This window comes from Populus euphratica, unplaced genomic scaffold, assembly GCF_000495115.2.
Source record: "Populus euphratica unplaced genomic scaffold, PopEup_1.0 scaffold395.1, whole genome shotgun sequence".
Classification (NCBI taxonomy): Eukaryota; Viridiplantae; Streptophyta; class Magnoliopsida; order Malpighiales; family Salicaceae; genus Populus; species Populus euphratica.
The window spans coordinates 169,419-182,145 of record NW_011500282.1 but is presented as its reverse complement, the minus strand read 5'-3'; the positions used below and the strand labels follow the sequence as shown (position 1 = coordinate 182,145).

Genomic DNA, 12,727 nt, shown 5'->3' with positions numbered 1-12,727 from the left:
ACTTTGATTGGTTATGCATTTTCACCATGTTTTAGATTGTCATTCTCTCACTTTTAATTTTATCTTTCTACAGTATTTTAAAGCTTTATCTCATGGAATTAAGCACAACAATGATCAAATCAAAGGAAAAAAAAATATAAAGATGAAAAAAAGATGGATGAAAACATTAAAAAAAAAAAGTTGCATCACAGGTAGAAAGGAAAAACCCCTAGTTCTTTTAGTTTATTACTAACATATTTGTCTGCACTTTGTTGCAGATTCAATTATTCTTCTTCTAAATTTAAAAGAAATATTAAGAGTATGAAGTTTTTTTGGTAGTATCATTAAATTCAATCAAACAGTTTGATCTTGAAACTTGTCAACCCGGCTCCTTATCTATCTTGAGTTTCATATCTCGAGTTTCAAATTAAATCATATGGAAGCTGATCCAAAATGAATTACTCATTTATTGTGTCCAAAAACAACTTGGATGACTAGTAAAAATATGAAGTTGGTTTTAAAAAAATTTATGACAATAATTTTTTTTATTGAGACAATGCTAGATTGGGTTGACCTTGGTTACCATGCGACCTAGGTTATAGATTTCAATAGGTTTAATAACTTTATTGTTTTTGTAAATTATTTTTGTTTAATTTTATAATAACACTAAATGCTTTCAAAATCAAGCATCAACTTAAAAAAAATATTTATTTGAGATTGTGATAACCCTATAAAAAGTAGAAAAAAATAAACCATGAATTTTATTTCTCAACCAATCCAATATTGAATAAGAATGGGAAAAAATAGGAAAATTAAAGGATCAAAAACTAAAAAAAAAAAACATAATAGGTTTGATGGGTAAACCCACTAACTCAGGTAATGGACTCCATTGGAATTAATAACTTGTTATTTTTTCTAAACCATTGTTTATTTAAATATATGATAACAAAAATAGATAATCATAAAATTGAGCGTTAAATCAATCCTAAGACTTCTTCTTTTTTTTAAAGACTATGATAACCTTATAAATTATGAAACTCAATTCTCAATCAGTCCAATATCAAAGGATAAAATTGAAAAAAATAAATTTATAAAAAAAACAATTAAACTCGTCATACTCATCAATAGGCCCATGGACTTTCTAAAATTTTATGACATATTTTTTCAACTATATGATAAAAAAAAATAGACAATCGTATAATCGAGTTCAATTAGAAAGAAAAAATACCCTACTAAACCCGCAAACTAGGGCAACCATAGTTATTTCGCCAAACTCACAAACCAAGTTATTGACTCCATAAAGTTTATTAATCTAGTTTTTTAAATTATTTTTTATTTAATTATTTAAAAAAAATCATATCATGATGCTGTGATATTTTTTTGATACTAACCTGATGCTAGGATATTTATTTATACTGGAATAACTATGTAAAAAAAATTAAAAAAAATTATTAACTTTAAGCCTCCATAAATATATTATATAAGAACTAAATAAAATAATCAATAATAAAAGTAAAAAAATAAAGGTCAAAATGCATTAAAAAAAAAAGGGCCAATACTATAGATTATTATTATAATTTACAATGTTAATGGGCATGAGAAAACTATGATTATTACACACTTTTTATCTTTATTTATAATATAATAAAGGTAACCTAGCAAGTATCTCCATGTTCAATTGAGTACATACTTATAAGAGTATATAATGTAAAGCGTATGTACCATCATGTCATGAAATGAAGGACAGTGACATTGAAATTGAACTTGTAGCAAAGGCATCACGGGGTTTTCCTATTACATATTATGTAAGAAGAAACTTAAAGATTTTAGCATATATTTATAATATAATATATGATATTTTTGTATAAGTTCTTTTCAATTAAAATAATATTTTTTTAATATTAAAAAATCAAAATTATTAAAAAATATATTAAAATTTTTATTTTTTTCAAAAAAATATTTTAAAAAATAATTTAAACAATTTACCAAACAAAACTTTATGTTTGGTTTGGTAAACTACCTCTTAAACCATATTTTCATTAGTTACTTTAATGAGTTGGTTTATTGCAATTGCAGTAGACAGTTAAATAGTGTTTAAGATTTTGGTGGGATGTGGTTGGATGATGTTTTTGAAAAAAATTAAATTTTTTTAGTTTTAAATTAAATTTTTTTATGTTTTTAGTTAGTTTTTAAAAAATAAATTTTATAAAATATAATAAATATTATTTTAGTGTATTTCAAAGTAAAAAATACTTTGAAAAAAAATTTCAACTATAATTTTAAACACGTATTTAAAGTGAGAATCGGACCTAAGATGCTAGTAACAATTTGTTTGGTATTATGACAATAATTATTTTATAAATTTATTTTTACTTGAAAATATATCGAAATAATATGTAAATTAATTTTTATTTGAAAATATATCAAAATAATATTTATTTATTTTTAAAATTTTATTTTTAACATCAATCATTCAAAATAATTTAAAATATTAAGTTTTTTCAAAAATATCTTTATGCTGCAAAAACAAATGGTGCGTAGTGCTAGAGTAATATTGCTAATTTAGCTTTCGGTTAATCACTAGTTTGCTATAATCATAATAATAATATCATAATAGCAGTTATTTTTTAAATTATTTTTTATTTAAAAATATATTAAATTAATATTTTTTTTATTTTTTAAAAATTTATTTTTAACATTAATATATTAAAACAATTTAAAAATAAATAAATAGATATATTTTATCCTAACTCTATCTAGGCTACAGCTCCAAACGGCATATCATCATCGTCACGAGAACAAGTATAGCTTAAAGATTGAGATAAGAAACAAAGTAAAACGACACCACCACGCTCGATATATAATAAACCAAACCCACTCTGGTTCACAGGCAGTAGGTACGTGTTGTCTCTGAGCCAGTTTGCACACTCCTCAATAACTCATCGAGGATTTCTTTTGGTGTATCTGATATTAGAAGTAGAAGGAAGAAAGAGAGATGAAGGATCAAAAGAGTGAAAGTGGTGGTGGGTATGTGAGAGCAGATCAAATAGATCTCAAGAGCTTGGACGAACAACTGCAAAGGCATTTAAGTAGAGCATGGACGATGGAAAATAACAAAAGCAAGAACGATGGAGATCAAGGCGAAGGAGAAACGCAAAGACTCACCCAGAATAATAACAGTACAACCATAACTAGGCATGAATGGGAGATTGATCCCTCCAAGCTCATCATCAAAAGTGTCATAGCTCGTGGCACCTTTGGCACCGTTCACCGTGGCATTTATGATGGCCAGGATGTTGCTGGTACGTATATCAATACATATGCATTCCCTTTTTTATACCTTCAAATGTCTTACCGATCCTCCTCCTCCGGTGCATTGATATGATTTCCAATGTGTAGTTTGATTAACACAAGAAACTAGCTATCTGCGTTTGCGAAATTAATGTCCTCTATATATCTTTCTCTAATTTGGCATCCAATTGCTGTTAGAAGCTAGGGAGGGGGTGTTCTCTGGCCCCATTACAGAAAATTATATATTTTTATCAAGTTTACGATAAAGAATTCTAGCAAAGAATATACATAAATGTTGATTATTAGGAATTCCCTGCTTGGTTTGCTGAGGAAAGCTTCGTAAAGATGGCAGATTCAGACAATTAATTTGTATTAGCCATCTCATCATTTGTGTTTAAAACCAGCAGTTTGCCGAGGAAAAGTGTTTTGCTTTCTCTAACTTGCGTGCACCTCTTAATAATTCTGGATCCTTGTAGATCCATGTTTGCAAAAATCCGTGATTTCACGAGATTTTATGAGTTGGCAGTTGGCTGCAGCACAAAATATTGCCTTTTCTTCTGTTTATCTTTAACTTTCATGTGCCAAACTTTAACTATTTAATTATTGTGTTGTCGTCTTTTACTTTACTCTCAGGAAGTTTGAGATTACTCGGTATATATTTTTCCCTCTCTTGTATAAAAAACAGAATTCATAAATAATTTCAATAATAGATTTCATGTTTACGTGGAAGCGAAAGACAACGTCAAACAACTTAAGTGATAGAGCTTTGCTCTAAAGCCGCCACGTGTATGTTCCAACTAAACACCAAAGAAAATCCGTGCCCAGCTATCGGGCAAACTGCTGCCTACTAATTTATCAATTTACTTATTATTTCCCTCTATTTTCTCATGTAAATTAAATTGTGAGATAAAAAATAAGAAAAAGCTGCCTTGCATAAGAGGCTGTCGAGAATATATAGCTCTCCAGTCATGAGCTATATTCCTAAATTAATAGTTAGTATGTTAAGTGTTTTATTCTTCCTCTGGCCCAGTTAAACTTCTTGATTGGGGGGAGGAAGGACACCGATCAGAGGCCGAGGTAGCTTCTCTGAGAGCTGCTTTTACACAAGAAGTTGCCGTTTGGCACAAGCTTGATCATCCTAACGTGACTAAGGTACGATTTCATTTCATGTATGACGTTCTCCTCTTTCTCAAGATAATACAAACCTAACAGAAAGTTTGAAAACATGCAACCTTTCTTTGCTCTATAATTTTAAAATTTAAATCAATAACGTGATATCCTTTCTAATGCGTCCCTCGTTTGGTTACTTGATAGCAAATTTTAATGGAGAATTGGATAAAACGTATAAATATGATATGCTAACGAGAGAATGTTGGAGATGTAGTGACAATAGTGGTTGACGTTGTTGTTAATTTTTATTTTTATTTTTGACATTTCTTAATGTATTCAATATAGTTATAGCTTAATGTTTTCGAACATAGTTTTTCCGGAGCATTTCAATTTGTACTTTCTTCAAGTATATTGTTAACATCTTCGATATGGAGGTTTCAGTGTTTAGCTCATGTTCATATCTTCTTGCTTTGAATCAAGCCAAATCCCTTCTGCAGTTTATTGGGGCTACAATTGGCTCATCAGAGTTAAACATACAAACAGAGAATGGTCACATTGGCATGCCAAGTAACATTTGCTGTGTTGTTGTCGAATATTGCCCTGGGGGTGCTTTGAAATCTTACCTCATAAAGAATAGGAGAAGGAAGCTAGCTTTTAAAGTGGTTGTTCAGTTGGCACTAGATCTTGCACGAGGGTCAGATACTCACGTCCATCTGTGTTTATTTTGACTTTCAAATCATTTGGATTGAAAGCTTATATTTTGGATGCTTTCAGTCTTTAATATTGTAGCAAACAATGCAATGTGAAATTATTGAAGCTGCCATTTGGAATTACTTACAGGTTGAGCTATCTCCATTCTAAGAAGATTGTCCATAGAGATGTCAAAACTGAAAATATGCTTCTGGACAAGACACGTACAGTGAAATTAGCTGACTTTGGGGTTGCTCGCATCGAGGCATCAAATCCTAATGACATGACTGGAGAGACTGGAACGCTTGGGTACATGGCACCAGAGGTATAAATTTACAAGGCATACAAGCCTCTGCTTTTCCGAGCCTTCAATATTAAGGTTCTTTATCAATGAAACAACAGTCTTAGAATCTTGAATGTCGATTGCTGACTGAAGTTGTCATGAAGAAGAGTAATATCTTTTAGTTTTACTTGCATGCTCCACATATTCTAATGGTTGATTGTCAATGAATCGCAACTCCTCAAGTTACTCGTTAAATTTCCAAGCATTCATTTCAGTTTTGATAACATTTTTATCCTATCTATCATCCAAGTATTGTGGTCGGGCAGGTTCTCAATGGCAATCCGTACAACAGAAAGTGCGATGTGTACAGCTTTGGTATCTGCCTGTGGGAGATATACTGCTGTGACATGCCATATCCCGATCTTAGCTTCTCAGAAGTGACATCTGCTGTTGTGCGACAGGTAGATGAAGTGTTTTAAATGTTTTTTTCTTTCTTTTACAGAAAAATATGTGGTAAGGCAATACATGGTTTTCTGCAAAATTTGAACATCACCTGCTAGCATAGAAACTAACATCCAAGCCTTTTGGATGTTTTTATCTAGCTCATCTCACAACCAAAGCTTTTATGTCAAATTACCACCCTTTCCTCTTTCTTTTACTCTGGTAACATATCTCCTCTACTCCCTCTCTCTGTCTCTCCAGATGCTTAGTAGTTTTTCTTACCAGTTATTGGAAGCAATAACAATACAGTGTTCATAATAATTTTAACAATCACTACTATTATAACAGAATCTGAGGCCAGAAATTCCTCGTTGCTGCCCGAGCTCTCTTGCGAATATAATGAAGAGATGCTGGGATGCTAATCCAGACAGACGACCGGAGATGGAGGTGGTTGTTTTCATGTTAGAGGCAATTGACACGTCCATGGGTGGAGGTATGATCCCTCTTGATCAGCCTCAAGGTTGTCTCTGTTTTCGCAGGTACCGAGGACCGTGAAAAACTTCGTCCTTGAAGTAAACTTCGTCCAATTCGTCTCATGTTCTGTTCAAGGCACTGGCTTAAAGAGCTGAGGGTAGAGTCTGCGGAGACTATAGGCTAAGAAGAGCCTTGCGATCCCGGTTTCTTTACTGGACAATGGATTCTGTAAAGCTTTATTTATGAAACTTGAACATTAGTTCTTGCTCTGTTTTTATGTTTCTTGATCGATTGAACGTTAATATGATGATGGGTGGGCCCTATACACCCTTTCTGGTGGAGCTTTTGATACCCAATTAATATGCATTAATCATAGTAGGTACTTGATAGATTTTTGTTTCTGGGTATATTTACAATCATCGATCCTATCTTTTCTTGTTTCTCAAAAAAAAAAAAAATTATTTGGTATAAACTAGTTTATTGCTTGTGTTTTTGTTGCAGGTTGGACGAAGATGTTCTTGGAATATAAAAACATAATATTTAAATCTTCAAAAAAATTTCAGTATTGTTATTAAATTTAATATAATAGTTTAAATTTAAAACCCTTTCATTATAATTTTTTATTTAGTTTCAATTTTAAATTATATCATAAAATATATTTTAAAAAAAAAATTATTGTCTAGAATACCAGGATTATAAATTTTAAATTTTAAATTATATCATAAAATATATATTTTTAAAAAAATTATTGTCTAGAATACCAGGATTCGATTCCAGAACTGGAACTATTTTATGGATTTTTCACTACTAATATTAAAACTCATTATAGAGGTATGTATTTAGAAGTATAGTTAAAGCATATTTTTGAAAAAATTTATTTTATAAAAAAATTAATTTTTATATTTTTATATTATTTATGCTAATGTAAAAAATAAATTTTAAAAAATATTATTTTAATATATTTCTAAATAAAAAATATTTAAAACAGTATCATTATTAAAACAAACTTACAACTAAACAATTAAAAAATATATATTACGCTGGTTAGCAATTCATATAAATAATTTTAATCAACCAATTCATATAAATAATTTTAATTGTTCTAGCAACTAGTAAATTTCGTTGGTGTTTTTGTCAGTTATTCATTCCTTTCCTTATATTTTTAATTCATTCAATTAACTTCTGTGTTTTGTGAATTCGTTCAGTTAACACTTATTGTTAGTATACGCAGAGACCACAAAACTCCACTAAAAACTCATTACTATTATATGGTTTTGCCTTGTACTTTAAAATCATTACAGTCAGACCTTCTGTCATTCAAACAATAAAGGAAGGTTCTTGTAGAGCAAAGTGTGAGGATGTTATTTCCAGGATTGAAAGGATGCTTAGGGTTCCTGGTTCGTTTCTTTTTCAAGAAGTTTAGGTTTCTAACAGAGAAGATTGGGGATTTTATGGAGAAGAAGGTGAGAAGAATTAGTGCATTAATTGTAGCTTAAATGTTTCGGTTCATGGAATCCGAAACGTCACACCTAACAGCCAAAGAACACACACACACGCATGCATATACATAACAATGCTTGTGGTCGAGGACGCAATGCGAAGAATAAATAAATCCTCAGCTGGAAAGCAACGACTCACTGGAGATGAAAGGTTGCAGTCATATACTGAAATCAACAGAAAACAAGCTTAAAATCTGCTCAGGAACGTCATTGCAAGTTGTCACCGAACTCCCGGAGGCAATATCAGGTACGGAATGGACTAACGGGCAATTTTATAGCTTGGATTAACCAGATTATCGAGGCCAGAAACCACTTGAATGGACTCTATGACGTCTCCAACCTTTAGATCTGCTAAATAATCCTCATTTTCCGTAACATAACCAAAGACAGCATATCGACCATCCAATATATTTGCATTGCTGGGAGTTAGCTCACTTTCTTTTAGTAGCCAAAATACTTGGCTTGAAGCCGAGTTGTTCTCAAACTCCTGCGAGAAGAAAACCCAACTTCCGGTTAATCTTTCAGAATATTGGAATCACCGGATAGCACACACGTGAGAGAGTTCAAAAATCAGGTTCTCACATCTCTGGCCATGGCCATTGTTCCAAAGGCATTGAATGGAAGCCTCGTTTGAGCCTTGTATAAACCAAGCTCCTGTCAAGAAACATAGCAATAATACCAGTAAATCTTACAAAATCACTTATTTTCAGAAACAAGAGGAGAAAGTGAAATAAACACACAATATATGCCTTCATGGAAAATTACAAATAAAATACAAGGAAATACCCAAAACTAATGAAAATTGCAATTTTTGATGCTATATTAAAACTTCGATTGAGATGAGTCAGAAGAATTTGAACATTGTGGCACCACACAAATTAACTTATTCAGATGAATTTATCACTAGTACTAGGAATACTTGTTTTTCATCGGCTGCAATGAGTGTTAAAGAGTTTTAAAAACTATACTTGTTTTTCATCGGGCAATGAGTGTTAAAGAGTTTTAAAAACTATTTTTAGAGCTCCACTTAATAGCTAAGGTTTTTGAGCTGGGATGGTTACTTCATATGGTATTAGAGGATGATCAAACACTTACAAGTTTAAATCTCACCATATTCATCTAACTAAAGGACTTTCACTTCAAAGTATGTTGAAAAGTAATATAAATCATTCTTAGAGTTTCGCTTCATAGCTTATACTTCTAGGTTGAGATAGTTCTTTAAAATGACCAATATGAATTTCAATCTACCAGAGTCATGCTTTCACACAATTAAAGGGAGCTGCATGTATTTCCTAAAATTATAAATTGATTGACCAAATTCAAATAATTGTTTAGTTCAAGGTCCATGGTAAAGGGCTAAAACCTTTTAACTGGAAAAAGACAAAAAAAAGGTATGACCATGCCATGTGAGGGGTTAAAGATTTCTTAGAACTGCTAATTCAAGTGAGATGAACACAAAGTCAAGTGACAGTCAACTGAACCATTGGGTAAAGAGAGCCGAAATCAGACAATAGATTCAGTACAATTATAACATGGAACTGGATAAAATATACACCATATTAGAGACAAAATGCGATGAAATTAAGACTTCTTTCTTCATGATCTTTGTATTCTTAGTCCAAGATATACAAGTGCTTGTGTGGGAGTGGGGATTACCTCCAAAGTTGCCCCATAGAATGGTGATTTCTCTCCAGTGACCATGATTTCCAATGGTATTGTCCGAGTTTTCTCTGTACTAGGATCAATAAAACCCTCTGCAGGACCCTCAGGATCCCCGGTTTGAACAACAAAGCCATCAGCTGCAGTAAGTCCAAGGAAATCTCAAAGGTATTTACATAAACAAAATCTCAAACTAATGGAAACACTTCCAATTTATGTATGATAGTGAAATTACATTGAAGTGAAGCAATTTTAGCACCATTTTGCGGGTACAAATGAACAGGCCTTAATATTCAGTAATGCAAATTTAAAGTCTGATCCTGCTAGTGTGAAAATAATTACAGTAAAAGACAATCCAAAGGCAGAGTGATTTATAGTTGAGCTCAACTTTTTTCTTATACAATGTTTTAAGGCATTTACCTCTTTGAATTTCCATTCCATCATAGAAGTGCCGTTGCACCAAGTCCAAAAAGTTCCCAGCAGTTACTGGTGCATTGTAACCATCTAGAACAATCCTGAACATAAACTCGTCTGTATTGGGATTGTCTTTGACCTTGACCTTCATATCCACAGTTGCTCTTCCCTTCAATAAAGGCATACTCTGGTATTCCTCAGGCACCTCGTATGGGAAGCCATCCACCATATCCTCTTCAACACTGCAGAAACCCAATGCCCCAGGAAGATCTCAGCTGCAGGTCAATGACAAGGGTATATATGAGAATAGTTTTTATCTTAAGAGGATTAACTTTTTCAAGTCCTCAATTTTTGTGTTACATGCAGGAGGCACTTATAAAAGAGATACCATACATGGACACATTCTCGTTAGTGATCCACAGCAACATGAGAGCGGGAAAAACAGTGGTCACAGTAAGAACTTCAGCCAAGTGGGGTATTGTTTTTGTACTTGGTGTAATGGAGGAGTTAATTCCGTTCAATTTATTTGAATACCATATGGTTGTATTGGAGACCAAAGATGTTGGTGCAGCTAGATGTAAAACGCAAAGGGAAAGTAAAGATTTGCAATTAAGAGAGAAGGGAAGATGCTAACAAGCACAATCACAGGGAGAATGTTTTGTGAATTTATTTGCTTTTGACCTCAAGTCATGCTTTGCAGATTATCCAGATTTTTAACCAACATGGCATATGCTAATAGGAGCTTGCACACCGCATGGAAAAACATCAAACATTCCAGAACCTCTATTCAGTATTCTTCATGGCTGTTCTTTTAGATCAAAATCTATTACTAGACTAAAGGTATTGTGAGAAGCCAACTTGGAAACTTCACAAATTCTTCGTGCCAGTTATTCAAGATCAGATTCAGTAACATGACTGATGTTGTTATCATCAGGTCGCAAACTTCACAAAGTTTCTCCATTGCCGTTATTCAACATTAGATTCAACATGATACAATGAACCACACAATCCCGTGACATACACATTTGACAAAAACTTTATTGTTTATAACTTCATCACAGCTTCATAATCTGTACATCCAAAGGTATAGTACTATTTCATTTTAAAATTAAATGCCAATTGCCTTTTTGAACCAACTATATTTCAATTTTCAATGCTTATATTTAGGAACACGGTAACACTTCACAATCAATCATATTGATTTAAAATACAGTGGCATCCATCTCAAACCATCAGATGCGACTGTAATATCACAGCAACAACAAAATAAAAATTGTTATGCACTAACAGAGAAAACACGTCATTGAAGTCCAACTGAAGAAACGTTTGTCCCTAAGTTCAAATCACGTCTTCATGCACTGTACTCATTTCGAAGTAATCAAAAAGCTAATCCTTAGCAAAATGATTCTACTAAAAAATTTACCTGCCAACATAACTAAGCAACTCCTTCTGCTTAGGTGCTACTGCATCTCTGTTCCGATCCACCACAATCTGTTGAAGTTCATCCATTCCAGTTTCAAGCTTATCAAGCAGCTCCACTCCATGGTCCTTCTTTGATTCTGCTAAGCCTGAGATAATCAAACTCTTTCCCTGCTTAAGGGCCTGAGATGATTGCCTGAGATTCTATATTACTCAAAAAGAAAATTCACAGCTACCATTAAGCCATCATATCTCCGAAACAAGCATAGAAAAGGAGGGGGAAAGGGAAAACTTGAGTTTTCTTACTCTCTCCACAGAATCAAGTGCCTTGACTCCAGCGACCTTGAGACTATCTGTGATATCTTCAAGTGGCTTTTGTACTTCCCTTATAGCTTTATTGTCAATTGGCAGAGCGTATCTTAATAATGCACCCGGGTCTTTGATTGGGGGTCCAGATATTAACACTGAAAGATCAAGCATCGCTGGATTAGCTGCATAAGCATTTGGAGAACAATCTACAAAAGGCATTCCTGTTAGCAATCCAACTGCCAAAGCAATAGAGATTGCACACTCCTTCAAGGAAAATAACTTCACTTTCTGCACAAAAGATAAAACAAACTCTTATCATTGTAAGGCATTGTTTGCTTCCATAAGGAAAAGCTGGTCAAATCAATTGGTTTCCAAGTCAACAAATAAGCTACGCGTTGTTTAGGGAAGTTTTCTCCTCTTCTCCCAGAAGACTCACATGCCTCTATTGTACAAAAAAAAAAAAACATTTGCAATGCAAACAAATCACCAAACACTCTATTTAAAACATAAAAGCTAGACTTCATCAAACCGCAATAATTGAGAGGCATCATAAATTTTCAACTCTTTAAAATCAACACCATATTCAAAGCAAAAACACCAAATACCTACCAGTTTATTACGGAGCTGAGCCTTCTGGGAGGCATTGAGAGAACATCTGAGTGAGAGCTGCCGACCCCACCAAGCAGCATTGACGTGGTTAATGTTCCCCAAAGGAAAATGGCTTCTGGGTAGTTTGGAGATAGCCATGGAAGAACAATAGTGGCACGGGATTATGGCTGCCATGGCACCGTATCTAGTATTCTAAAAAGATATCAATCCAATATAGATACTTAAGACATATAACATCGCAAACTTGATGTCTGGTCTGGTTTGCAAGTGAAAGAGAGGAGAGTCCAATAGATAAGGTTTGGGGTGAGATGGGAATACAATAACGTAGATCCCATCCTCACGATACGGATAAGATGCCTATTCGTTAAGTAATATTTAAATGATTTTATTTCAATTTATTTATTATTGAAAAAATCAAACATTTAGGCACAAATAAATAAATGATATTTATTACAAACATTAAATAAGTCTTTAATTGTTTATAAATAAGAACAAATATAAAGGATATGTAATTTTCACTACTGGATTACTCCAACAGGTGAAAGGATTT

The 12,727-nt window shown here is 32.8% G+C and overlaps 2 protein-coding genes across 3 annotated transcripts; one reads left to right on the top strand and one right to left on the bottom strand.

The window, feature by feature from the left end:
* Positions 1-2,775: 2,775 nt before the first annotated feature.
* LOC105113171 (serine/threonine-protein kinase HT1-like) lies at positions 2,776-6,609 on the top strand. 2 transcript variants are annotated; one of them, XM_011009222.1, is made up of 7 exons: positions 2,776-3,281; positions 4,301-4,422; positions 4,878-5,074; positions 5,221-5,395; positions 5,680-5,814; positions 5,956-6,016; positions 6,143-6,313. In XM_011009222.1, the coding sequence occupies exons 1-7, from the start codon at positions 2,975-2,977 to the stop codon at positions 6,214-6,216; spliced, it is 1,071 nt and encodes a 356-aa protein (XP_011007524.1). In that variant the 5' UTR covers positions 2,776-2,974; the 3' UTR covers positions 6,217-6,313. The 2 variants fall into 2 exon arrangements, with proteins under 2 accessions (XP_011007524.1, XP_011007522.1); XM_011009220.1 differs by lacking the exon at positions 5,956-6,016 and having other exon boundaries at positions 2,778-3,281; positions 6,143-6,609.
* Positions 6,610-7,732: 1,123 nt separating this feature from the next.
* LOC105113170 (peptidyl-prolyl cis-trans isomerase CYP38, chloroplastic-like) lies at positions 7,733-12,520 on the bottom strand. The gene is made up of 7 exons (XM_011009219.1): positions 12,178-12,520; positions 11,566-11,856; positions 11,264-11,463; positions 9,847-10,082; positions 9,424-9,566; positions 8,350-8,421; positions 7,733-8,254 (listed from the first exon to the last, which is right to left on the bottom strand). The coding sequence occupies exons 1-7, from the start codon at positions 12,349-12,351 to the stop codon at positions 8,027-8,029; spliced, it is 1,344 nt and encodes a 447-aa protein (XP_011007521.1). The 5' UTR covers positions 12,352-12,520; the 3' UTR covers positions 7,733-8,026.
* Positions 12,521-12,727: the final 207 nt, after the last annotated feature.